This window comes from Bombus affinis, chromosome 9 (assembly GCF_024516045.1).
Source record: "Bombus affinis isolate iyBomAffi1 chromosome 9, iyBomAffi1.2, whole genome shotgun sequence".
NCBI lineage: Eukaryota > Metazoa > Arthropoda > Insecta > Hymenoptera > Apidae > Bombus > Bombus affinis.
In genome coordinates, this window is record NC_066352.1 from 14,804,850 (window position 1) to 14,827,856 (window position 23,007).

The 23,007-nt window shown below is 40.9% G+C and overlaps 3 protein-coding genes and 1 long non-coding RNA gene across 6 annotated transcripts in view; 2 read left to right on the top strand and 2 right to left on the bottom strand.

The window, feature by feature from the left end:
- Nucleotides 1-11,441, bottom strand: part of LOC126920298 (protein numb) — a 34,837-nt gene extending 23,396 nt beyond the window's left edge. The window contains exon 1 of one of the 3 annotated variants that reach the window (XM_050730422.1): nt 11,295-11,441. Coding sequence is in view for 2 of the 3 variants with exons in the window: in XM_050730421.1 (XP_050586378.1) it covers nt 1,588-1,662 (75 nt within the window). In the remaining variant the exon portion in view is untranslated. Of the gene's footprint in view, nt 1-1,587; nt 3,431-11,294 lie in introns of those variants that run through there. The other 2 variants (XM_050730421.1, XM_050730419.1) reach the window with 2 other exon arrangements.
- On the top strand, nt 8,063-9,585 carry LOC126920311 (uncharacterized). Its single transcript, XR_007711932.1, has 3 exons — nt 8,063-8,506; nt 9,035-9,148; nt 9,267-9,585. It is a non-coding gene; the product is annotated as an uncharacterized LOC126920311 (long non-coding RNA).
- A 2,319-nt stretch (nt 11,442-13,760) lies between the features above and the next one.
- Nucleotides 13,761-15,607, top strand: LOC126920135 (uncharacterized). Its single transcript, XM_050730093.1, has 5 exons — nt 13,761-13,896; nt 14,093-14,314; nt 14,686-14,964; nt 15,267-15,509; nt 15,587-15,607. Exons 1-5 carry the CDS (start codon nt 13,849-13,851, stop codon nt 15,605-15,607), a joined length of 813 nt encoding a protein of 270 aa, XP_050586050.1. The 5' UTR covers nt 13,761-13,848.
- On the bottom strand, nt 15,498-20,560 carry LOC126920136 (uncharacterized). Its single transcript, XM_050730094.1, has 20 exons — nt 20,353-20,560; nt 20,113-20,208; nt 19,969-20,064; nt 19,633-19,680; nt 19,345-19,392; nt 18,673-18,768; nt 18,385-18,480; nt 18,241-18,288; nt 17,953-18,000; nt 17,377-17,472; nt 17,137-17,280; nt 16,993-17,040; nt 16,801-16,944; nt 16,657-16,704; nt 16,561-16,608; nt 16,465-16,512; nt 16,369-16,416; nt 16,225-16,320; nt 15,985-16,128; nt 15,498-15,936 (listed from the first exon to the last, which is right to left on the bottom strand). The coding sequence occupies exons 1-20, from the start codon at nt 20,558-20,560 to the stop codon at nt 15,665-15,667; spliced, it is 1,920 nt and encodes a 639-aa protein (XP_050586051.1). The 3' UTR covers nt 15,498-15,664.
- Between the last annotated feature and the right edge of the window lie 2,447 nt (nt 20,561-23,007).

A 23,007-nucleotide genomic window follows, 5' to 3' on the forward strand; every position in this document is an offset into this window, starting at 1 on the left:
ATGGACACGAGCCGAACGAAAAACTCAAGGGATCCGAAATCTGGGGAATAAAATGGAATGTAAGCGACCTTCATCGTGACCTTTGCAGGACCAGTTTGATCCAGTCCACGAAAATACTCATCCGCCCACGACGAAGGCCGAATTAAATACGCGCTTGAATCGAAGAAGTTCGAAATCAAACGCCCTAAGTAATATTTCATAAAAATTATTTTTCTTCGATAAACAACGGAACCCAGTTTCGCTGCTTCGTTCGATATGTTTACTTCGTCTACATCTTTCGGTTTCTTTACATCTTTTTTCGTATTTTACGTAGGAAGATGCAGCATGCGCATCTCTGTGTCTGTGTCGGAACGTATCGATTTTTAAACTTTCACTTTTTAATGTAACCATTCATATTATTGACGGTACTATTTATATTATTAAACTCAAGTGTGTATATATATATACATAGAGAGAGAAAGAGAGAGAGAGAGAGAGCAATATTAGCAAATACATTTTGCTAATAGTATGAAATCGTTCGTTCCCCGTATACCGGTATTCGCTAGTTCTCGTTAAAGCCTATAGTCCCAATTTATTGTACACAAGCTTCAAACAATATCCTTATAAAAAATTCTGATGCTATGGCTCAAAAGCAATTTTTATGCTTTCTTTTTTAGAGTCTTTTGCCGCTTGAATTATAAATATCTTACTCAAAATAATTAGAACACCGCCCATCTGGATAATTCAAGAAAATAATTCCAATTTCGAAGATGGAACGGTCGGCTGTCGTAATATTTCCGCTAAACGGACAATTTAAAGAAGTCGTTGAAACTTCCGAAAATATCGATTATATTCTTAAGTGATAAAATCAACCGAGTAGGCCGTCTGCTAATTATTTTTAGGAACATTTGTTATTACTTCTGACTCACGATACGTATTTATGATCTCGATAAAATCTTTAGCGATAATAAACACGATCGCTGGAAATACGCAAAAATTGGACATTTCTGTTTTTCCAAGAGTATCCCATATTTTTTCTATTATTCTATGGATTCGTCGTTTCGAGAAAGTTTCGCTCTTATCGGGAGTAAGAGAATGGAAGAAGAAACATAGGAAAAAAGAATGTTTCCCGTTTTAGATTTTTCGTGTTTAGAATTTACTCGGCAAAGAACTTCTTTTACTTAAAAATTCCTCAAAATTGGTCGATTTTGATCTAATACTTACGATCGCTACCACTTCACTAGATACCGTAATCGGTATTAACTTTTACATACGCCCCATCCCCTTTTCAAATTCTAATTTTACGCGAAATATCCCCTATCCCATCTAAAAAGCTCGACCTGCCTCCTTTACGATAGTTTCTAAAATTCTGACCAAAGCGATCGACGCAAGCATATCGGCGGTTAAGCAAAGTAAAAGGCCGAAAGTGCGCGGTGGAAGGTCGAGAGGCTTCAAAGGCCGAACGACTCTGGAGGATGGAGGAACACGTAACGCGCGAAACAACGTGTATACGCTCCATTTAACGATATTGCATCGAGAGAGGCGTGCACGTCACACGTGGGCATCTGCGAGAGTTATCGTTGACGTAAAACAAGATCGCGAACGTACCGAGAGGCGAAGACCATTTCCAGCATGGCTGGTAGCTCTCTCGAGCGGCTGGTGGGCGGACGGGTGGTTTCCCATTTCTCCTTTGGTCTCGATGTTTTCACAACGCGCAGTAGCGACCGCGTCAAGTATCCAAACACAACGTCCCGTGCCTCGTCGTTGGTTGTTTCCCTCCGTGCACCATGCACAGTGACGATATCATCGAACGTCCGTGCACTTTGCTTCTTTTCCTTTATGTCCACGGACGTTTTTCACGATCGTCGTTTATTCTCGTCGATTAATTTCTCCTTCCAACACTTTTTTCCGCACCGTCGCTATTTCCTTCGACGCGACCTTTACCTTCTTTCGCCAAACTCGCGACACTATCACGATATCGACGATCTCGTCCACGCGCACTCGATATAGGCCATTAATGGCACTTACCGCATGAGACACACCGCATGAGAACTAGAGTCAAGTCACCTATGATTCAACGAAGTCGAAGAATCGTTCAAATATGTATGAATTCGACGTTCCATTATCATTAATAATAGAAGAGAATTTTCGCTTGGCGTGTACCGGAATTTTCGAGAATTTTGCGACTGACGTGGCCTTGCTTTTTCTGTTTGACTCGACGAGGCGAGCTAACGTACGCTCTATCTGCCAGATTTATGCGTGAATCGCGCGAGGCCCTTGACGTGCTTTGAATTCTCAACGTTCGAGTTTATCGCCGTTTGTACGTTTTGTTCGTGCCACGTACCGCTTCGAGATGGCAAATGTACGTATCGAATGATTTCAACACTCAAGACTCGAAGAAGACGTTGAGAGAGAATCACGATAAGAGCCACGAATAACAACGCCATTAAATTACCTTGCACGATCGAAACATAACGCGTTGTTTTCGATCGAACTCGTTACACTGCCGCGCTATTAGCAACGATCTCGTGGACACACGTGCACCGTGCACGTACCTTTTCGAGGTAGTTACTCGATCAAGCTACGAATTCGCTCGATCGGATAAGACACCGTAGTGTCCGAGCGAAGGTGCAGCACTGAGGATTGAGGAGGCGGATAACCGTGGGGGCTTCCCGATCGACCAAGGTACCGTCACCGAACGACCGAGTTTCATCGTGGGTATTCGCGAGCCTCTATACGCTGCACAAATTCACGCACCACTACTTGTCACTGTCACCACATTGTGTACAACTCTGCGCGACACCGTACCTTTTCTTTCTACTCTTCCTCTTTTTTTCCTTCCTATTAATCCCGACAAATTGCGAACCTCGACACTCTGACCACGCTCGTTTAATCGATCCTGAATATCGATCTTTCGAACGAATCTCGACAGTTCTTTTCTTTCGTCGATACTAACCGATACGACCGATCTCAAATAGAAACGAAGCTTCTACGTCCTCCTACTCGACTCTTTTACTCGAACGCGCTTGTCAAATTCATAATCCAATCTGTCCCTCGATTATTTCCGTGATCTGTCAACTCTGTGCAACGCTATACGACACTCCTCTTTCTATTCCTCCTCTTCTTCCGTCACTGCTACATCCAAACGCGAACGAACAAACTGCTCGTATCCTTTTACCTGACACTTTGACCACGCGTTTCATCAACGATAGAAAACCGAAATATTTGAAACCAGCTATTGTTTCTCGATGAATGGTCGGAGAATGATTTTTGAATCGTAATGGCGGCGCTATGTAGCGAGAAACCGGCCGGTAAAAACGTCGATGTATCGGGGACGGTTCGAGGAACGGGCGAACAGACTAGCAACGCTTCTTCCTCATCTTCTTCTTCCCTTCTTACCGCGAGCTAGCAGTTCAAACTGGTCGTACGACTTGGCCTCAGAGGTTGACGTCATGGACTGTACCCAGAGTGGGATCTCGGTTACTCTCTCTCAGTTTCGCGCTCGTCGCGTCTCTTTTGTCTAGTTTACCTTACGTTAGACCAGTGGGGATCGACTATATTATATCCTGTTGCTCGTTCGCTATCCGTACGATACGCACCGCTTTTTACTGCTCGACGATGATCGCGTCGACGCGTCTATCTCCGTGGCTCGTTATTTTTAATCGATGACGAATCCTACCACGGTTATTCGTTCGTGGTTTAGTCGAGTTCACGATTCGATCGTGGCCGCATTGTCCCTTTAACTCGTACGAGAGTCAAAAAGACTGTCGAGAGTTCCCGAGGGGAGAGAAATTCTCGAATCGTCTCGGAAGCATCCTACCGAACTAACAGCCTCTCTGCCTTTGATTCTTTGTCTTCGACGGATACTTTGTTCCGTTTCCTCTGTCTATGTACCTCTTTTCTAATTACGAGCAGCCGCTTCCAATTCCTTATGAGAGAGACACGAAGCAAATAGTTCCGAAATCGCCGCAAAGGTGCAAATTTCACCTCGTCTCGTCTCGCTCGTCGACCGCTTAATAGTCGAGCGCTATTGTAAGAGAGAATTACGAGAGTGTTCTCCCCGAGTCTTCGAACGAGACGAAAAGCCTTTGAACCGCGTCGACAGGAAACCGTTACTCGAATGCGATTCCGTTTCCTCGCGGAGGCTATCGAATATTTACGAGCGTTCGTTTCGATCGAAAGGTCGATCGACGGAAGAACGTCATTTTATTTTTTACTTTTGATTGTGCGAGGTCGATTTGTTATTATGAAATATTTGAATTGTAACGAAAAGGAAGAAGAAAAGAGAAAGAGAGAGAGAGAAAGAGAGAGGGAGAGAAAAAGAACCGTCTGCAAATTATTTAACTAGTTTTACGTCTTGATAAAGGTTTTCATAAAATATTCTGTCACCGCCTATTATTTTTCTCTTTCTTACGTCGCGCAAGAGTTAGTACACGTTCCATTTTTACAATTCGAGACAGAAGAAGAGTTTGTTCGTTACGTGGATGTTTTAACAAGGTGATCGTATTTTAACACGTGCCAGCTAATGAAGAGTAGAGCCACGACGATACTAGTTCCCACGTTTTTCCGTTAGAACTGCCGCCGTTACGCTCAGCTACTTCCGCCGACCCCACCGGAACTGTAGCGTACGTTTGATCTGTCGCATCAACGAACTGACCGTCATCCATAGAAACAGATCACAGAAAGTTTTTCCGAAAATATAAGATAAAGATCATTTATAACTGAATTTTACAAACTTATCATCAAAATTCCGTATCTCGGGTGACGACAAGTGTGGACAAAATTCTCGAAAATTCTGGCACGCGACAGTTTTTCCAATTTTCCCAAGTGCTGTTTATAAATTTTGGAAGATCCTAATGCTCGATCGGATCACACGCACGTTCTCTTACATTTGAGTAAAACGGTCGTTTCTTATTTGAAGAACCTCCGCGCCACCTGGTGAAGGTATCATACTCGCGTATAGCTTTGGGTAGTTGAAGCTTCGTTTTATCAGTAAGGTAAAAACGAAAAAGCATCGAGTAGAGCACGTTATCAGTCGTTTCACTTTCGTCGCGATATAGACACGAAGTGAACGCGTTTCACTTTCACTGAACAACACGAGGTAATAGAAAAGCTCTCGACGAGACGATGATATACACGTACAACCTTCCGGTATTCCGACACCAGAGACGTGCAAGAACCCCCCCCTGAAACACTCGGGACGTGAATGCCGTAGTTCGAACGGGCCCATGTCGCTCTACCCGGGTCCTACGGTGCCCCAGGCATGTGCTTATTTCCATCGATGCCCTGTGTCTCTTCAAGTACATCTTGTATGAACCAAAAGTCCAAAAGCAAATAGATTGTACTTTATTTCGGGACCGTGTAATAAAGCTTGGAGAAAGTTATCAGACTCTGCGATATGATAAGAGAAGAGAAACGGCTGGAATCAAGAAAAATTAAGGCTCGAAGAATCCTGAATTCGGGCAAGATCGGTGTTACGTTTACGACGAGAGGTCGAGTAGATTCCTTTTTACCTTCATTAAAAAATATTTTCGTTACAAGTATACCTGTCTATAAATAAATATATTTATCGTATGTACAATGAGTCACAAGCGAATATATACTTTACAAAAATCAAATTCCTATAATATCGATTTACCTGTGTTTTACCATTAATTTGTACTTCCCTACATATCGTATATCGCTTTAACGAGTTTTCAATTTGTATAATTTCTAATTTTTTAAATATTCGTAAGAGTTTTCAATTTGTATAATTCCTAATTTTTTTAATATTTGTAAGAGTCTTTAAATAAATTTTGTATGTACAAGGTGCATAGTCATTTCCGGCTCTCACCCTACATATTCATATCTATCACGACTTACTTACAGTTCATCGTACAAATTACATTTCGTTTGCATTACGCAAATTGATACATTCCAGACTAACTTTTCTTTAACTAAAATTTCATCAAAATCTTCCAACCCGATCGTCGCTTTTGTTCTCCGCGGCCATTCTTCCATCCAAAGCATATTACACATCGACAAATTTCTTCCTAACCATAAAAAATGTAGTATAGGGAAAATTGAAATTAAGCTACATTGGTGGTTCTCCAGTGGCTACAGGCACGAGATTGTTGTCCCTGTTTTTCGTCCATTTAGATGCGAGCACGAGTCAACCCCCACTCCATCCTTGGACGATGAATGTTCCACTCAGACCCAGCTACCTTTTCCCTACTCTCAAACGAACCAGGGCTATACGAAGCGTTCTTGGTGCCTCTGTGCATTTCTCTATCGAGCAAACCGGTTTATCGCGCGATTACGAGATTACAACAGGAAATGCCGATCTGCGTCGGCCAACTTTCGATGAACTAATACATCGCAAAGATCGGTGTGCAATTTTGTAGAAATTCCTCACGTCCGATACAAAATTGAGGAGGATGTTTCGCGAAGATTCGGAGGATGGTTAAGACCGTGAGGGTAGGGTCAGGTTGAACGAAGATCCGGGACTGGTGCTTCAAGTTTACGGTGGTGAGGAGTGCAGCTGCCATGGCAAATGGTCGTACATCTGCTGAGACACGACTGAGAAAAGTTCACCGCGAAACCCAACAGGGTTTCCTGCGTTTATAGATCATTCGATAGAGATTTCACGTGGCCTTCTCGCGACAAAACGCCAGTAGGGGGTAGAAGATTCGGGATCTCGAGTAACCAGACGTGTTTCATTTAGCGTTTGATGTTATTTCGTATTTGATAAGGACATTTGGCAGATAGTCTCAAGTGGAACGAACGAATTGTTGAAAAATTTGTCGAATATGACTTTTTATTCTTAAATTCGTGTTTCTTCGAATCGATTTGCAAAATGGGAAAAACATCCCCTTCTCGCTTGACATTTCCGGTTGACACAAACGGAATCAGGTTCTATGAGAAAAACGCGAGGTAAAATGCAAATAAGGTATTGAAGTAACTGGCTTTAGAAATTCAAATTTTCTTCGAATACAGTCACGATTCGGGGATTATTATTCGTTGACGTCCACGACTCGAAGTCGATGTAACGTAATACGAATATGTTTGCTTTTCGAATGACCATCGTCGTGATTCTGTGTAGCAACAGTTAGAAAGGTAATGTTACATATACGTGTTTCAGTTTACCTTTTGCTTTAGATAAAAGCTCAAAGCTTTAAACTTGTTATAACTTGATCTTATCGTAAAATTGTTGCGATATCGAAAGTACGGATAAACAGGCTTTCTGATATTTCTAATTACACATTCGCGTAATAATGGCACTTGATATTTGGCTCAACGAGGGAAGAAAGGTATTACAACGAAAAACAGGTGTTATTCGCGTAGTTTCAAATACAATTAAAATATCAAGCTTAGAGTAAAGGACTCGTCGTATTGCACGACACAAAGTCGAAAGTAAAATAAACGAAAGAAAGACTTTATCGCAAGAATTACGAAATTGTTGTTACCAAATAGTTACCAAATTGCTAACGAGAACGGAGCAACTAAAATGACTGTATTTTATGAATGGCTGTATTTTTTCACGCAGCTGTGCCTCCTTGATTTACTCTTCCCGTACCAGTGTATCACTATGATCGTAGAGAAAGAAAGTTGGCAGCTGCATTTATGCTTTCGTCCTTCCTCGCTTTGTTTTTCGACGTGATATCAACGCAGAAAAACTTCTATTACGTAGGAAACTCGCTGTCAAATTTTACGACCGTGTCTTGCAACAATAACCAACAACGTGAGACTAATGTTCGCAAAGATCGTTATACCTGGTTAATAAATGCTAGCGAGCTTTCGTCGTTCGAATGGCTAACTACGAGGTAAGAAAGCCGATACGTCTTAAGATTCATTGTGGTTACAAATCATGCGACATATTTGCATACAATGATTTTTCTTCCTCGTTAACCTGTTTCGATGATTTTTACCAACGCGGTGTAATTCTCAGTATGAGTTTAAATATTACGAGATTAAGTATTAAATCGTAGAAACGTTAAACGAATAACAAACTGTAATGGAACAAATTGAAACGTTAAGCAGGAAGCGAGGTACGATTTTCTGAAAACCATTGTAAAAGGAAAATCTGGATTAATCTGTACGCTCTGATCCGCGACTGAACTCGCAATTCATCGTAAAAACGAAGAAGTCTCGAGGTGAGAAGAAGCGAGTTCACTCGTTACACCGTCACGATCCGTGATTGCGAACGAGCGCGAGGGAATCGAATCGAATTTAATCGAACCGAATAAATTCGCCCCGTTTATTTGCACGGAGCTCGCGTAAAATGACCCCATCGACGAAAATAACGTTCGAACAGCCTTGATCGGCACGTACAAAAGGTAGCAGGCTAACACGACTATTTTCGTCGACCTTTTCACGTGCGTACACGCGTTCCAGCACGGTACGATTGCAGCACGGTGTATATCGCGGCGACGTGCGTGAGCACAGGTGCACGAAGAAAGGAGCGGCACCAGAGGCGAAGGAAACGAGAGGACGCTGGCTAGAAGAAGGAGGGAAGAAAAGAAGAAAGCGCACTTGCGGTTGGACGAAGGTGAACTGGCGAGAGGGTTTCTTTGCTTTTTCTAGTCGTTGTTATAGTACGCGTTCGAGTAAATTAGAGGGAGGGGGGCGGGGGGCTAGTGAGCGAGCGAGAGAGCGAATGAGAGAGAGAGAGAGAGAGAGAGAGAGAGCACGTATGTAAGAAAGGCACGTGGATAGTTCACGGATGAGCGGGAAAGAACCGATGAAGTACATCAGACGATCCGTAAGAAGAATCGTATTTGAGATGAGAATATGGAGAACGTGGAGCTTGACGCTTTATCGATGATATGGTTTACCACGTACGGAGTCTTGTTAGGCGTGTATTTTTAGAAAATGGTATCTAAACGGAATGTAAAATATCGATAGCTTCTTCCGAGTTGTATATTTTAAGTTAATCGAAGAATAACGATATGAAATTCGAGCAAAATATTCGACAAAATTTGAGAGTACTTGTTGCGTTAACGCGTTTCATTTTACATTATGTATAAGCGTCGTGACAGAGCCAGAACGTTTCTTGTTCTCTTTTGTTTGTTTGAAGAGTAATGAGTGGGTCGACCATGGAAATGCATAAGTAGCAAGCTAACGTCTCGCTTCAGGAACGATTTACGAGAGAACGATTTTATCGTGGAGAAATCGCTGACAATGTCTTTACGTAAGTGGAAAGCAGTAAATTGTTTTTTAAATTCCTATTGGAGAATTACAAACAAATTTTCGACGCGTAAAAGAAAACAATTGGAGATTGGATACTGATTTACGGAATGACTTTTTAGAAATCGTTTCAAGAAGGAACGACGGACGTGACAAGTGGATAAATAGCAGTTTGACGTCGATTTCAATAATATGGAACGACAGATGCTTTTAACGAAGTATATAAATATTTGGTATAAAGTAAAGTAAAAATTGGAAAAACCATAAACGTTGATTTAAAAAGTAATTTTTTAAGGAGCTATAGGTGAAAAAATAAAGAGCAGAGTTTCTGATCGAATGCCGTTTACGCTGGTCGGAAATGAAAAAGAAATATTTTTACAGCACGTAACGAACACGATGATATTAAAAGAAAGTAGCTAAATTATAATTCATATTCACGAAAGCTGTATTTCGCTAAAATAATGTTGAATTTATATTCACGAAAGCAACACTTTGCTAACAAGCGTAAATAAACAAATTTTGTATAGTAAATTCACGCATCATGGAGGTATACAAATGTGCGCAAGGTAAAAGAGCCTATTTACGGTGAATATAACGAGTGAAGTTTTGAAAAAAAAAAAAAAAAAAAAGAATGATTAGACGCTGCAAATATATCATATTAATTTCAAACAGATAAACTTAAAACCTCGTTTTTTTTCCCCACCCCAAAGAAAAAGATCTATCGAGAAACGATTAGACGTTATCGTCGAGTAGTACGATCGATATCAGTAAGACGAGCACCGTGACAAAATACAATTTTACTTCAAGAAGCCAAACGTTGAACGTCTCGCGAGTATCTTTAAGAAAGTGTCACTCGTTGCGAGACATCGAAATTAAGCGATTACTCGTACTAAGGAGAAAAGTGATTCGTCTATGTAATCGCGTATTTGTTCAGTGCGTCGTTGTATCCGATATTCGTTAATCGCCGAAATAGAGATAGAAATTTCCCTTTCGATGTTTTCCTCGTTGCCGCGTTAAAGGCATCGTCGAGTCGCGAAAGGGAACAGCGGTAAAGACGAAAGTAATCGATCCGGAGTCGATGCGGAGAGCTCCGTCGTGCAAATCGATTTCAACGGGAAAATTAAAATCAGCTTTCGTCGTAGTGATTTCTATCCTTACCTCAAAATATTTTATTCCGCTTTTACGAAATTTTTAATTTCAAGTACGAGACGCGTTTTAAACTTTTACCAGCAGTTCGTCGATTCGATCGATCATCGATCGATCACCTTGGTGTTGCGCGAAACTGTGACAGCATTAAAAGACGGTGCTCTGCTCGGGATTTCTGTCTCTATTCTTTCGCACGTACATTTTCCGATATGCCATATGGTCACAGATAAAAACCACATGCCAGTATATTCCCATGAACATCGAGCCGACAGGTACAAAACCTAACATGTGCTGCGATGCGCACTGAGCTTTAATATTCGTTCGATTTCAGCAGTATCTCTTACTAACTATATCATAGATTTATATTGGTAGATTTATTGGAACGAATTAATTTTATTAAGTATCTGTTCCTATTCTTCTGTGATTGTATTCAAAATATTGTAGTGATTGTATTGCAATATAAATATTGCAAGTGATTGTATTCAAAATATTTGCCCAGCATTTTCCACGTCCAATCTCGTAATAAATATTTTCATTCCGTTTTTTAAATTCATCTTTGGCTAGAAAATATATTATATGACACGTAGGAAGCACCGTGGCATCGACGTTCGTATGTTCAGGAAGCGAATACGAGAACAGATGTTAGAAATCTAGTTTCTCAAAGTGATTTCCTCCAAAAAACAAAAACAGTTTTAAGAACGTGACATGTGCGTCAGATTCTATGCTTACGAGGGATGAAACTGTACAGTTCAGTTACGGCTAATGATAAAGCTTACGCCAACTAGATTTCACAGCAGGTTTTATACTAAATCTCGCATTAGGTTACACGTTAATTGCCATTAGATCCTCCATCGAATGTGATAAAAAAACGTAAAAGACGCGTTATGCACAAAAATTGAATATTATTATGGAAAATATTTCTATATTTCTAAAGTAATTCGCTTTGAACGTTGCATTTTTGTAAACGAACTATTGCATAAAAAAGAATATATTTAAGCACTCACCGAAAAGTATTTGTATTGGACGCAGATTGAAAAGAATTTATCTGCAACATAAAATATATCGTGTTTGTTTTATAAATTAATTTTAGATCGATTATGACGTTACAGTCGTAGTTACATGTAATCTTACGATCGGAATTTTGTTACGAATTGTTACATTTTTACGAGTAGAGTTGACAACGTGTTTTAACATTTAAAATTTACTTTTCCTTTGAACCCCCTCGATTATCAAGTAACAATATATCATAAACGTGCTGCTTCGCAAAATGAAATATACGTTTATGGTAATTTCGACGTTTAATCAATAAAATAACAAATATTATATCAACTGACAGCATTAAGGAAACATTGTGAAACATTTAATGTAATCAGAATCACGTGATTGTGTAATTTTTATATATGCAAATTTGAGAAACGTCTGTCACGTTATTCTTTAAATAGAACGTAAAGAAACATAACGATTATCTGGAAATTTGATTAGAAATAATTCTCCTTACAAATATTCTAAATATATTAATAACAAACTTTATTTGTTTTATTTTATTATTAAAGTAACTTTGATTATTACGTTTTCGTTTAATAGAACGAATTTTCCATGTAACAGGTATCCATATTAAACCTAAAAAAAGAAAACTTGACATTTGACGGACTAATGTTTAAACGCTAAATTCGTACAAATTATACATACGTGAACTGTTCCTGTTTATTCGAAAACTATTACCAATGCTCGTTTGAAATAATACAAACATTAACCGATATATTTACGTATATTTCTATCAAATATTGGATTATTGATCGAGCAAACAAATTCATGCAAAGAAAAATACGTATAGTAGATTAATCGAAACATTCCGTCTCTTCTCTGTTTATCTTTTTTGAAGAGATAAAATCGTTAATTTGGAATATTTTCTATAAATTGATCTGTGATGTACGAGAGAGGTAAGAGAGCCGGACAGTTCGTGCTCTTAGCGCTACGAAACCTATATATGTACCATCGTATTATATCGTTTTATAAATTCTGTCGCATTTTCGTTTGAAAAATTCTTGACTCGATGTTACGAGCGAAGAGGATTAATTTTCTTAAATTAATTAAAGCCTCTGTGTACCGCAGACGCTTGTAATCTTTTCAGAAATAGAAGAAAGATAAGTGACAGCGAATGAAATTGACATTCTTCTCTGGCAAAAATGACATTTTATATCTTGCCGTTTTCCTTCTTCGGCATTTACGTCATTCGTCACATCTAAATCGTACGATCGACGAAGGCAAGATACTCAAATACAGGGGAAAATCGGTCGATAGTTGAGACGAGAAGAATCGTCGATTCATTATATTACAAAGGAATCCCCAAGCTACTTGGTTACGTCTACGCGCCCCATAAAAATGTGCACGGTGCTTTACATCGAGTGAAACGGTTCCCACGACACCCTGCGCGTCGTACTCTATGGGAACGTTTTATTGGGGTGAAATTTTACGTGTCTGCAGCTACTCGTGTACGCACTCATACGATCAAACATGTCGCTCGTAGAAAGTCGATCGTAACGGTGAAACGTTCAATCCTAACGCGTAGATGTTGCTTGCAACAAAAGGTAGGTTCGTATTAGACGTTTAATGGAAGGTTAATCGAAGAAATCGCTTCTGTGCTGCTTCAATTTGCCAAATTAATTGGTATATAAAATTGCAATTTTTTTTCTATTTGGTAACTATACTTTGCTATGTATGTTAGATCGTGGTACAACATTTGCGAGAAAGATATGTAAAGTATAGCCGAGGAGAAGAAATATAAAAATGAATGTAAATAACGTAAATAGTAAAATACCAGATCAATGTCATTTAAACAATATTCCGTAACGTCAAGAAAATATCAAATTTTCTAAAATTAGTCCTTCTTTCGTCTTCTAACAATCTTCTCTTCTTTTCTCGATAAATCTTTATTCAAATAAATCTGATTGAATAAATTTGCACAATACGAAACGAACAACACGTTATCAGAAACACTATACAAGCAGATTACAAAAGGTCTCCACTAACAGGGATATAAATTTTAATACAAGAAATATTTATAACTGCTACATTAAACAATTATTTAAATCGTATATTTCGACGCTAAATAAAATCGCGTAATCATTTGAACAATCTCTGACAAAATAAAGTGAAATTGTACAATATTATTTGCACAAATTGCAGCTCTAAACGCTAAAAAAATATTTTGACAAAAATGCCAAATTGCTGGATCGAATGTTTCCGATCATATATAAATAACCACGATACCTTTCTTCATCAAAAGATTAAAGGAGAAAATGAAACGTGCACGATACGTTCGATCAATTTGAACATATATAACGTAGTTGACATAAAAGTTGAATTATTCATCGATAATATGTCAATTACGTATTGTATCATTTTAATTAGCTATGTTTGTACATTGACACAAGTGTCGAAAGCTACGTGTGTTTTTTTAGCAGATAAATTATTTTTTACGAATTCTACGGCTTATATAAATGAGAAAAGCAATATCTTGGCATTGTCTCAAATTCATCGTGCACGAAGGGGTCAAACATGGCGAAAGTCGCAATTGTACTCTGCTTCTTCATTATAGCTGCATATGTAAGTGAATCTTTCTCAAGTTCCGAATTAACTCAGAATCTCTTTCTTTATTGCTAATATCTTTCAAAATAATTTTATCTTCCCTTCTTATTTATATCTTGCACGATGTTTGTAAAAACGAGTTACCTACAGATAGACATTTCCGCGCGGCAACACCATCTAACTTAACAAAAAATCTATTTTTGTTTTATTTTAGAGTAGTGCTTTTCCTGGGTTACCAGGATTTCTCGATCCCACGATCAAAGTACGTCAACATGAAGAAAAAGTTACGGTAAAAATAAAAGGCATATATCAAAACGTGAAGGAAGTCTCGAAGCATCATAATGAGGAAGCTAGTTTTTATCTGAAGCAAATGAGAGAAGTCGGCAAAGAAATAAAGAAGAATGCGAAACATAAAGTCAATGACATATTGAAAGATGTAAGTGTGTAATATTGTATGTTCCTACCAGGAATCGTTCAAATTAAAAGGATTTGAAAAATACATCTAAGTCATTCCACGAGTGATACATATGGGTAATTGGATATTATGATTCAGATATATACAGGGTGCCTCGCACAACTAGAACAAACTATAGCTTCGAAATGGAAAAAATAGAAAAAGATAGATACATGTGTGCTATGTTATATAATATATTATAATATATTATATTATATTATATTATATAATATATTATAATATATTATATTATATTATATTATATTATATTATATATGTACACATGTAATGAATAATTAAATTATGATACAAGTTTCTCTGTGTTACAATGTCTTTTCACTTTGTGCATCCAGGTGGCACATGAAATGAAAATTTTAAAACACAAAGCACATGGAAATCATAACGACCATTGCACAGCTATCGCAAAGGACATGAAGAAAATACGTGAGAAGATCTTAAATGCGGTTAATAAATGTGTTTCAAACCATATGGATGAAGCGATAAATGTGGAACAGAAAATAGTTCGAGATTCTCAAAAGCTCCTGAATAAGACTGAAGATGTTATTAACGAAGCTGCACAATGTGTCGTATCCGACGTACTTCCCGTTGATGCAATTGCATGTTTAGATAACGTAAGTACTTAGCCCGTTTCTACAATAAATAATACCGTTTCTAGAATAAAAAGTAAAATTATACACAAAATATATTTTATTCAGAATAAACGACAAATATTTTTAACCTATTAATGCGTAAAACGACGTACAAAAATATATGCTATACACAGATATCATCTATAAATAACATTCTATAATTTAAATGAACCACATTTAATTCCTCGTAACAATCATAAAAATTATTACAATTAGCAAAATATTAAAACCACTACAAGTTAATATAATACAAATTTTATTTTTATCCCATACAACTATAATAGGCACTGTCGAAGGCAAAGAAACTTTCGAAAACGGAACTTCCGAAGGTTTCAAAAGCAGCTACCCAACAGACTAAACATATTACAACATTGATGAAACACACACTATCAGAATGCTCTGTAACAAAGCTACAACTATCTCTTCTTCAAAAACTTGAAAATATCCTCAAAAAGATTAAACAATGCAACAAAGCTAAGCATGCAACGTCGACAACACAACGCCCAAAACCATCACATGGTACACGCGCACCACACCCATCAGATAGAACAAGTGCAACTACGAAAGCACCAACTGGTAGTACCACCGAAAAATCGACTTCCAGGAATACAAAAAGACCAGCTAGTAGTGCAACCGAAAAATCAAACTCAGGCATTACAGAAGCGCCAGCTATTAGTACTACTCAAAAATCTACCACAGGCAGCACAGAAGGTCCAAGCACTACGAGTACAAAGGAATCATCCTCCAGTAGCACAGAACAACCTACTATTAGCACTACCCAAGAATCCAGCTCAGATGCCACAAAAGAACCCGCAATTAGTACTACCCAAGAATCCAGCTCAAGTAGCACAGAAGGACCTGCAAGTAGCACTACCCAAGAATCCAGCTCAGCCGTCACAGAAGGACCTGCAAGTAGCACTACCCAAGAATCCAGCTCAGCCGCCACAGAAGGACCTGCAAGTAGCACTACCCAAGAGTCCAGCTCAAACAGCACAGAAGGACCTGCAAGTAGCACTACCCAAGAATCCAGCTCGGCCGCTACAGAAGGACCTGCAAGTAGCACTACAAAAGAGTCTAGCTCAGCCGCCACAGAAGGACCTGCAAGTAGCTCTACCCAAGAGTCCAGCTCAGCCGCCACAGAAGGACCTGCAAGTAGCTCTACCCAAGAGTCCAGCTCAGCCGCCACAGAAGGACCTGCAAGTAGCACTACCCAAGAATCTAGCTCAAGCAGCACAGAAGGACCTGCAAGTAGCACTACAAAAGAGTCTAGCTCAGCCGCCACAGAAGGACCTGCAAGTAGCTCTACCCAAGAGTCCAGCTCAGCCGCCACAGAAGGACCTGCAAGTAGCACTACCCAAGAATCTAGGTCAAGCAGCACAGAAGGACCTGCAAGTAGCACTACCCAAGAGTCCAGCTCAAGCAGCACAGAAGGACCTGCAAGTAGCACTACCCAAGAATCCAGCTCAGCTACCACAGAAGGACCTGCAAGTAGCACTACCCAAGAATCCAGCTCAGCCGCCACAGAAGGACCTGCAAGTAGCACTACCCAAGAATCTAGGTCAAGCAGCACAGAAGGACCTGCAAGTAGCACTACCCAAGAGTCCAGCTCAAGCAGCACAGAAGGACCTGCAAGTAGCACTACCCAAGAATCCAGCTCAGCTACCACAGAAGGACCTGCAAGTAGCACTACCCAAGAATCCAGCTCAGCCGCCACAGAAGGACCTGCAAGTAGCACTACCCAAGAATCTAGCTCAAGCAGCACAGAAGGACCTGCAAGTAGCACTACAAAAGAGTCTAGCTCAGCCGCCACAGAAGGACCTGCAAGCAGCACTACCCAAGAGTCCAGCTCAAGCAGCACAGAGGGACCTGCAAGTAGTACTACCCAGGAGTCCAGTTCTGCCAGCACAGAAGTACCTGCAAGTAGCACTACCCAAGAGTCCAGCTCAAGCAGCACAGAAGGACCTGCAAGTAGCACTACCCAAGAATCCAGCTCGCCCGCCACAGAAGGACCTGCAAGTAGCACTACCCAAGAATCCAGCTCAGCCGCCACAGAAGGACCTGCAAGTAGCACTACTCAAGAGTCCAGCTCAAGCAGCACAGAGGGTCCTGCAAGCAGCACTACCCAAGAGTCCAGCTCAGCCGCCACAGAAGGACCTGCAAGTAGCACTACAAAAGAGTCTAGCTCAGCTGCCACAGAAGGACCTGCAAGTAGCACTACCCAAGACTCCAGTTCAAGCAGCACAGAAGGACCTGCAAGTAGCACTACCCAAGAAACCAGCTCAGCCGCCACAGAAGGACCTGCAAGTAGCACTACCCCAGAATCCAGCTCAGCCGCCACAGAAGGACCTGTAAATAGCACTACCCAAGAATCCAGCTCAAACAGCACAGAAGGACCTGCAAGTAGCACTACCCAAGAATCTAGCTCAGCCAGCACAGAAGGACCTGCAAGTAGCACTACCCAAGAATCCAGCTCAGCCGCCACAGAAGGACCTGCAAGTAGCTCTACCCAAGAGTCCAGCTCAAGCAGCACAGAAGGACCTGCAAGTAGCACTACCCAAGAAACCAGCTCAGCCGCCACAGAAGGACCTGCAAGTAGCACTACCCCAGAATCCAGCTCAGCCGCCACAGAAGGACCTGTAAATAGCACTACCCAAGAATCCAGCTCAGCCACCACAGAAGGACCTGCAAGTAGCACTACCCAAGTGTCCAGCTCAGCCGCCACAGAAGGACCTGCAAGTAGCTCTACCCAAGAGTCCAGCTCAAGCAGCACAGAAGGACCTGCAAGTAGCACTACCCAAGAAACCAGCTCAGCCGCCACAGAAGGACCTGCAAGTAGCACTACCCCAGAATCCAGCTCAGCCGCCACAGAAGGACCTGTAAATAGCACTACCCAAGAATCCAGCTCAGCCACCACAGAAGGACCTGCAAGTAGCACTACCCAAGTGTCCAGCTCAAGCAGCACAGAAGGACCTGCAAGTAGCACTACCCAAGAGTCCAGCTCAAGCAGCACAGAGGGTCCTCCACGTAGCACTACCCACGAATCTAGCTCAAGCAGCACAGAAGGTCCAAGCACTACGAGTACGAAGGAATCATCTTCCAGTAGCACAGAAAAACCTGCTATTACCACTACCCAAGAATCCAGCTCAGCCACCACAGAAGGACCTGCAAGTAGCACTACCCAAGAATCCAGTTCAGCGACCACAGAAGGACCTGCAAGTAGCACTATCCAAGAATCTAGCTCAGCTTCCACAGAACAACCTGCAAGTAGCACTACCCAGGAGTCCAGCTCAGCCAGCACAGAAGGACCTGTAAGTAGCACTACCCAAGAGTCCAGCTCAAGCAGCACAGAAGAACCTGCAAGCAGCACTACCCAAGAATCTGGCTCAGCCAGCACAGAAGGACCTGCAAGTAGCACTATCCAAGAGTCCAGCTCAAGCAGCACAGAGGGTCCTGCAAGTAGCACTACCCCAGAATCCAGCTCAGCCGCCACAGAAGGACCTGTAAGCAGCACTACCCAAGAGTCCAGCTCAAGCAGCACAGAAGGACCTGCAAGTAGCACTACCCAGGAGTCCAGCTCAGCCAGCACAGAAGGACCTGTAAATAGCACTACCCAAGAATCCAGCTCAAACAGCACAGAAGGACCTGCAAGTAGCACTACCCAAGAATCTAGCTCAGCCAGCACAGAAGGACCTGCAAGTAGCACTACCCAAGAATCCAGCTCAGCCGCCACAGAAGGACCTGCAAGTAGCACTACCCAAGAGTCCAGCTCAAGCAGCACAGAAGGACCTGCAAGTAGCACTACCCAGCAGTCCAGCTCAAACAGCACAGAAGGACCTGCAAGTAACACTACCCAAGAATCTAGCTCAGCCGCCACAGAAGCACCTGCAAGTAGCACTACCCAGGAGTCCAGCTCAAACAGCACAGAAGGACCTGCAAGTAGCACTACCCAAGAATCTAGCTCAAGCAGCACAGAAGGTCCAAGCACTACGAGTACAAAGGAATCATCCTCCAGTAGCACAGAACAACCTACTATTAGCACTACCCAAGAATCCAGCTCAGCCACCACAGAAGGACCTGCAAGTAGCACTACCCAAGAGACCAGCTCAAGCAGCACAGAAGGACCTGCAAGTAGCACTACCCAAGAATCTAGCTCAAGCAGCACAGAAGGTCCAAGCACTACGAGTACAAAGGAATCTTCCTCCAGTAGCGCAGAACAATCTACTATTAGCACTACCCAAGAATCCAGCTCAGCCACCACAGAAGGACCTGCAAGTAGCACTACCGAAGAATCTAGCTCAGCCAGCACAGAAGGATCTGCAAGTAGCACTACCCAAGAGTCCAGCTCAAGCAGCACAGAAGGACCTGCAAGTAGCACTACCCAAGAGTCCAGCTCAAACAGCACAGAAGGACCTGCAAGTAGCACTACCCAAGAGTCCAGCTCAAACAGCACAGAAGGACCTGCAAGTAGCACTACCCAAGAATCTAGCTCAAGCAGCACAGAAGGTCCAAGCACTACGAGTACAAAGGCATCATCCTCCAGTAGCACAGAACAACCTACTATTAGCACTACCCAAGAATCCAGCTCAGCCACCACAGAAGGTCCTGCAAGTAGCACTACCCAAGAATCTAGCTCAGCCAGCACAGAAGGACCTGCAAGTAGCACTACCCAAGAGTCCAGCTCAAGCAGCACAGAAGGACCTGCAAGTAGCACTACCCAAGAGTCCAGCTCAAACAGCACAGAAGGACCTGCAAGTAGCACTATCCAAGAATCTAGCTCAAGCAGCACAGAAGGTCCAAGCACTACGAGTACAAAGGAATCTTCCTCCAGTAGCACAGAACAATCTACTATTAGCACTACCCAAGAATCCAGCTCAGCCACCACAGAAGGACCTGCAAGTAGCACTACCCAAGAGTCCAGCTCAAGCAGCACAGAAGGATCTGCAAGTAGCACTACCCAGCAGTCCAGCTCAGCCAGCACAGAAGGACCTGTAAGTAGCACTACCCAAGACTCCAGCTCAAGCAGCACAGAGGGACCCGCAAGTAGCACTACCCAAGACTCCAGCTCAAGCAGCACAGAGGGTCCTGCAAGTAGCACTACCCAAGACGCCAGCTCAAGCAGCACAGTGGGACCTGCAAGTAGCACTACCCAAGACTCCAGCTCAAGCAGCACAGAGGGTCCTGCAAGTAGTACTACCCAGGAGTCCAGTTCAGCCAGCACAGAAGAACCTGCAAGTAGCACTACCCAAGAGTCCAGCTCAAGCAGCACAGAAGGACCTGCAAGTAGCACTACCCAAGAATCCAGCTCAGCCAGCACAGAAGGTCCAAGCACTACGAGTACAAAGGAATCATCCTCCAGTAGCACAGAAGCACCTGCAAGTAGCACTACCCAGGAGTCCAGCTCAGCCAGCACAGAAGGACCTGCAAGTAGCTCTACCCAAGAGTCCAGCTCAAGTAGCACAGAAGGACCTGCAAGTAGCACTACCCAAGACTCCAGCTCAAGCAGCACTACCCAAGAATCCAGCTCAGCCAGCACAGAAAGACCTGCAAGTAGCACTACCCAAGAATCTAGCTCAAGCATCACAGAAGGACCAAGCACTACGAGTACGAAGGAATCATCCTCCAGTAGCACAGAACAACCTACTAATAGCACTACTCAAGACTCCAGCTCAAGCAGCTCAGAGGGATCTGCAAGTAGAACTCCCGCAGAATCCAGTTCTAGCACCACAGGAGGACCAGCAAGTAGCGCTAGCCAAGAATCTACTGTAAGCAGCACGAAAGTACCAGCAAGTGGCACTAGTCAAGTATCTATCTCAAGCAGTACTGAAGGACCAGGAAATAACAGTATAAAATCCACAACATCTAGCGGTTGTTCATGCACTAGCCCGGTTACTACCGAACCTAGTAATACTGAATCGCCGCGCGATATGTGGTATGCATCTTTAGTGCGCTGTCTAAAAGAGAATGATTTTGATGAAATTCCAATTGTCAATGGACGCAAGTTAATTCGCATCATACAAGAATGTCTATTTAGCATTGGTACACTCAGTCAGCTATTAGCGAAAGTCTCGAACGGGGTATCATAATTTTCATAATTATGATAGTGAACAAATGAGAATTTGTAATGTAAATACAAGCCAGGGACAATGTTGCTGCAACGAGCATTGAAAGAAATATCAATCTATTCCTAACTGAAGTCAACGGAAGAATCGAAATTTGTACAACAATTTCTAGAATATATTAGGTCAGTCCATAAATTGGTTTGTTTCTCTGTACTAGAATCGTTAATAAAAAAGAAAATATGATACAATTTTTCTTATACGATACTTTTTCTGGTTATTTAAAACCGTTTTCCTTAACACATAGGATGTATAATATTAATAGTGTAACAAATAACTATGGTAAAAAGGACTTTAAATTTATTTGTTTATTTACCATTTAATTTTATTTGCTGTAATATATAATCTAATAATAATTTTTTACTGACGCATCATTCTTTATCACTTTTATCCGGTTTAATAAACTACAGAATGCAATATTGAAAAGGTGACACTAAACTTGAGCCAAATATTTATCAAATTTTGAATCACTATTATATTACGTTAGCAATACTTAGAGAATCCTAATATTTTAGTAATGTTTATGCCTTGTACTTCAATTAATATTTATAACATCGAAACCATTATCTAGATTCTACTTACGTATTCTAATTTTTTATAGTATCAATGAATCCGTATAGAATCTATATAGATAATAATAAATCTAAATGGTAAAAGAATGCGCATTTTTCTATAATGGATTGTACATACAATGTGCATCTAAATAATAGAATATATTAACCTCGAATATATGTACATATTTTTTGCGACATGTTATTACGCCTAACTATTGTCAAACGTGTTTGCATGCTATTGCTTTGTAGCTATCGGTTGCCTGCATTACGGCGTCTACTTCGCCTTCGAAGTCAACTTCGTTTAATCATGAAACAAGATTAGAAGTTCAGTTTGATAAATGAAGTAATAGGCGTAACCGTTCTTTTCCTTTTGTAAATTATTTTATATAACAACAAAATGTTAACAATACTTGAAGAATTAAATTACAAGTTACCAAAATTAATAAATTCTCTTGTACAATAGTAATAAATGTGGTAAGACACGTAAAGTTTATGAATTATAGGCTACTTGATTGCCTTATTTCATGTAATATTAGAGAAATATCAAATATCTTTACATTTAACTATGTATTAGTATTGTTTACTTCCTATAAATCTACCTACATCGATACGTTCGTTTTGTGGCTACTTCGTCCTCGTGTTCTGAAGAATCTCATAGGACAAACAATCGAGATAAGACCAAAACGAATGAGTAACTCATTCGTTAACAAAAGTCTGGATCGTTTCGTCCGATTGTGTGGTAGACTCGTTTCCCCGATCATAAGCCACGATTCTCAAGGAAAAAGTGCTTCACGCCAGGAAAGGGAAATAAGTGGCACGCGAGACGACCAGCCACGTCCTTCACAGCTCTTTCAAAGACACCGTTGCATTTTTTCCAGCAAGCAATGGGAAACAGTCACCGTAGTATCCTCCAACAGTCGCAAAGGGAGAAGGAAGAGACGAATAACGCGAAAGGTGATTCGATAGAAACGTTTCGTTCGAAGTTATTTCAACGTTATTTGTTGAAACGTCTGACGAGTAAAATGTTGAAATTACTTTGGAATTGTTTTTTATTTCATAAATCTTTAATACATATCTCTACTGTGAATTTATATCTGATTAAAATTCCGTTAAAAGATCATATATTTCGCATACAAAGTAGCACTCATTCCATGAGTTTATATGATCCATCGTATAAATATTATCAAAATAATTGTTTAACAGCATAATTGTGAACAGCAAAAATCAAATAGTTTGAATAATTGAAGAATGACGACGGATAAGCAAATTTATATTATAATAGTTTGTAATATATATATTCCATCGAAATTACTTCCATACAGGTATTTCTGCATTTACGATAGAGCGTAAAAATC

Bases quoted from the DNA above. Each gene is read 5' to 3' on its own strand.
- LOC126920135 (XM_050730093.1), top strand. From the start codon at position 13,849: ATGGCGAAAGTCGCAATTGTACTCTGCTTCTTCATTATAGCTGCATAT. The intron at 14,965-15,266 runs GTAAGTACTTAG...CAACTATAATAG, and splicing joins CAATTGCATGTTTAGATAAC to GCACTGTCGAAGGCAAAGAA. The intron at 15,510-15,586 runs GCACCACACCCA...ATCGACTTCCAG, and splicing joins AACCATCACATGGTACACGC to GAATACAAAAAGACCAGCTA.
- LOC126920136 (XM_050730094.1), bottom strand. From the start codon at position 20,560: ATGCTTGAGCTAGATTCTTGGGTAGTGCTACTTGCAGGTCTTTCTGTG. The intron at 16,945-16,992 runs GTCCTTCTGTGG...TGCTACTTGCAG, and splicing joins TTGGGTAGTGCTACTTGCAG to GTCCTTCTGTGCTGCTTGAG. The intron at 16,129-16,224 runs GTCCTTCTGTGC...AGCTACTTGCAG, and splicing joins TTTTGTAGTGCTACTTGCAG to GTCCTTCTGTGGCGGCTGAG.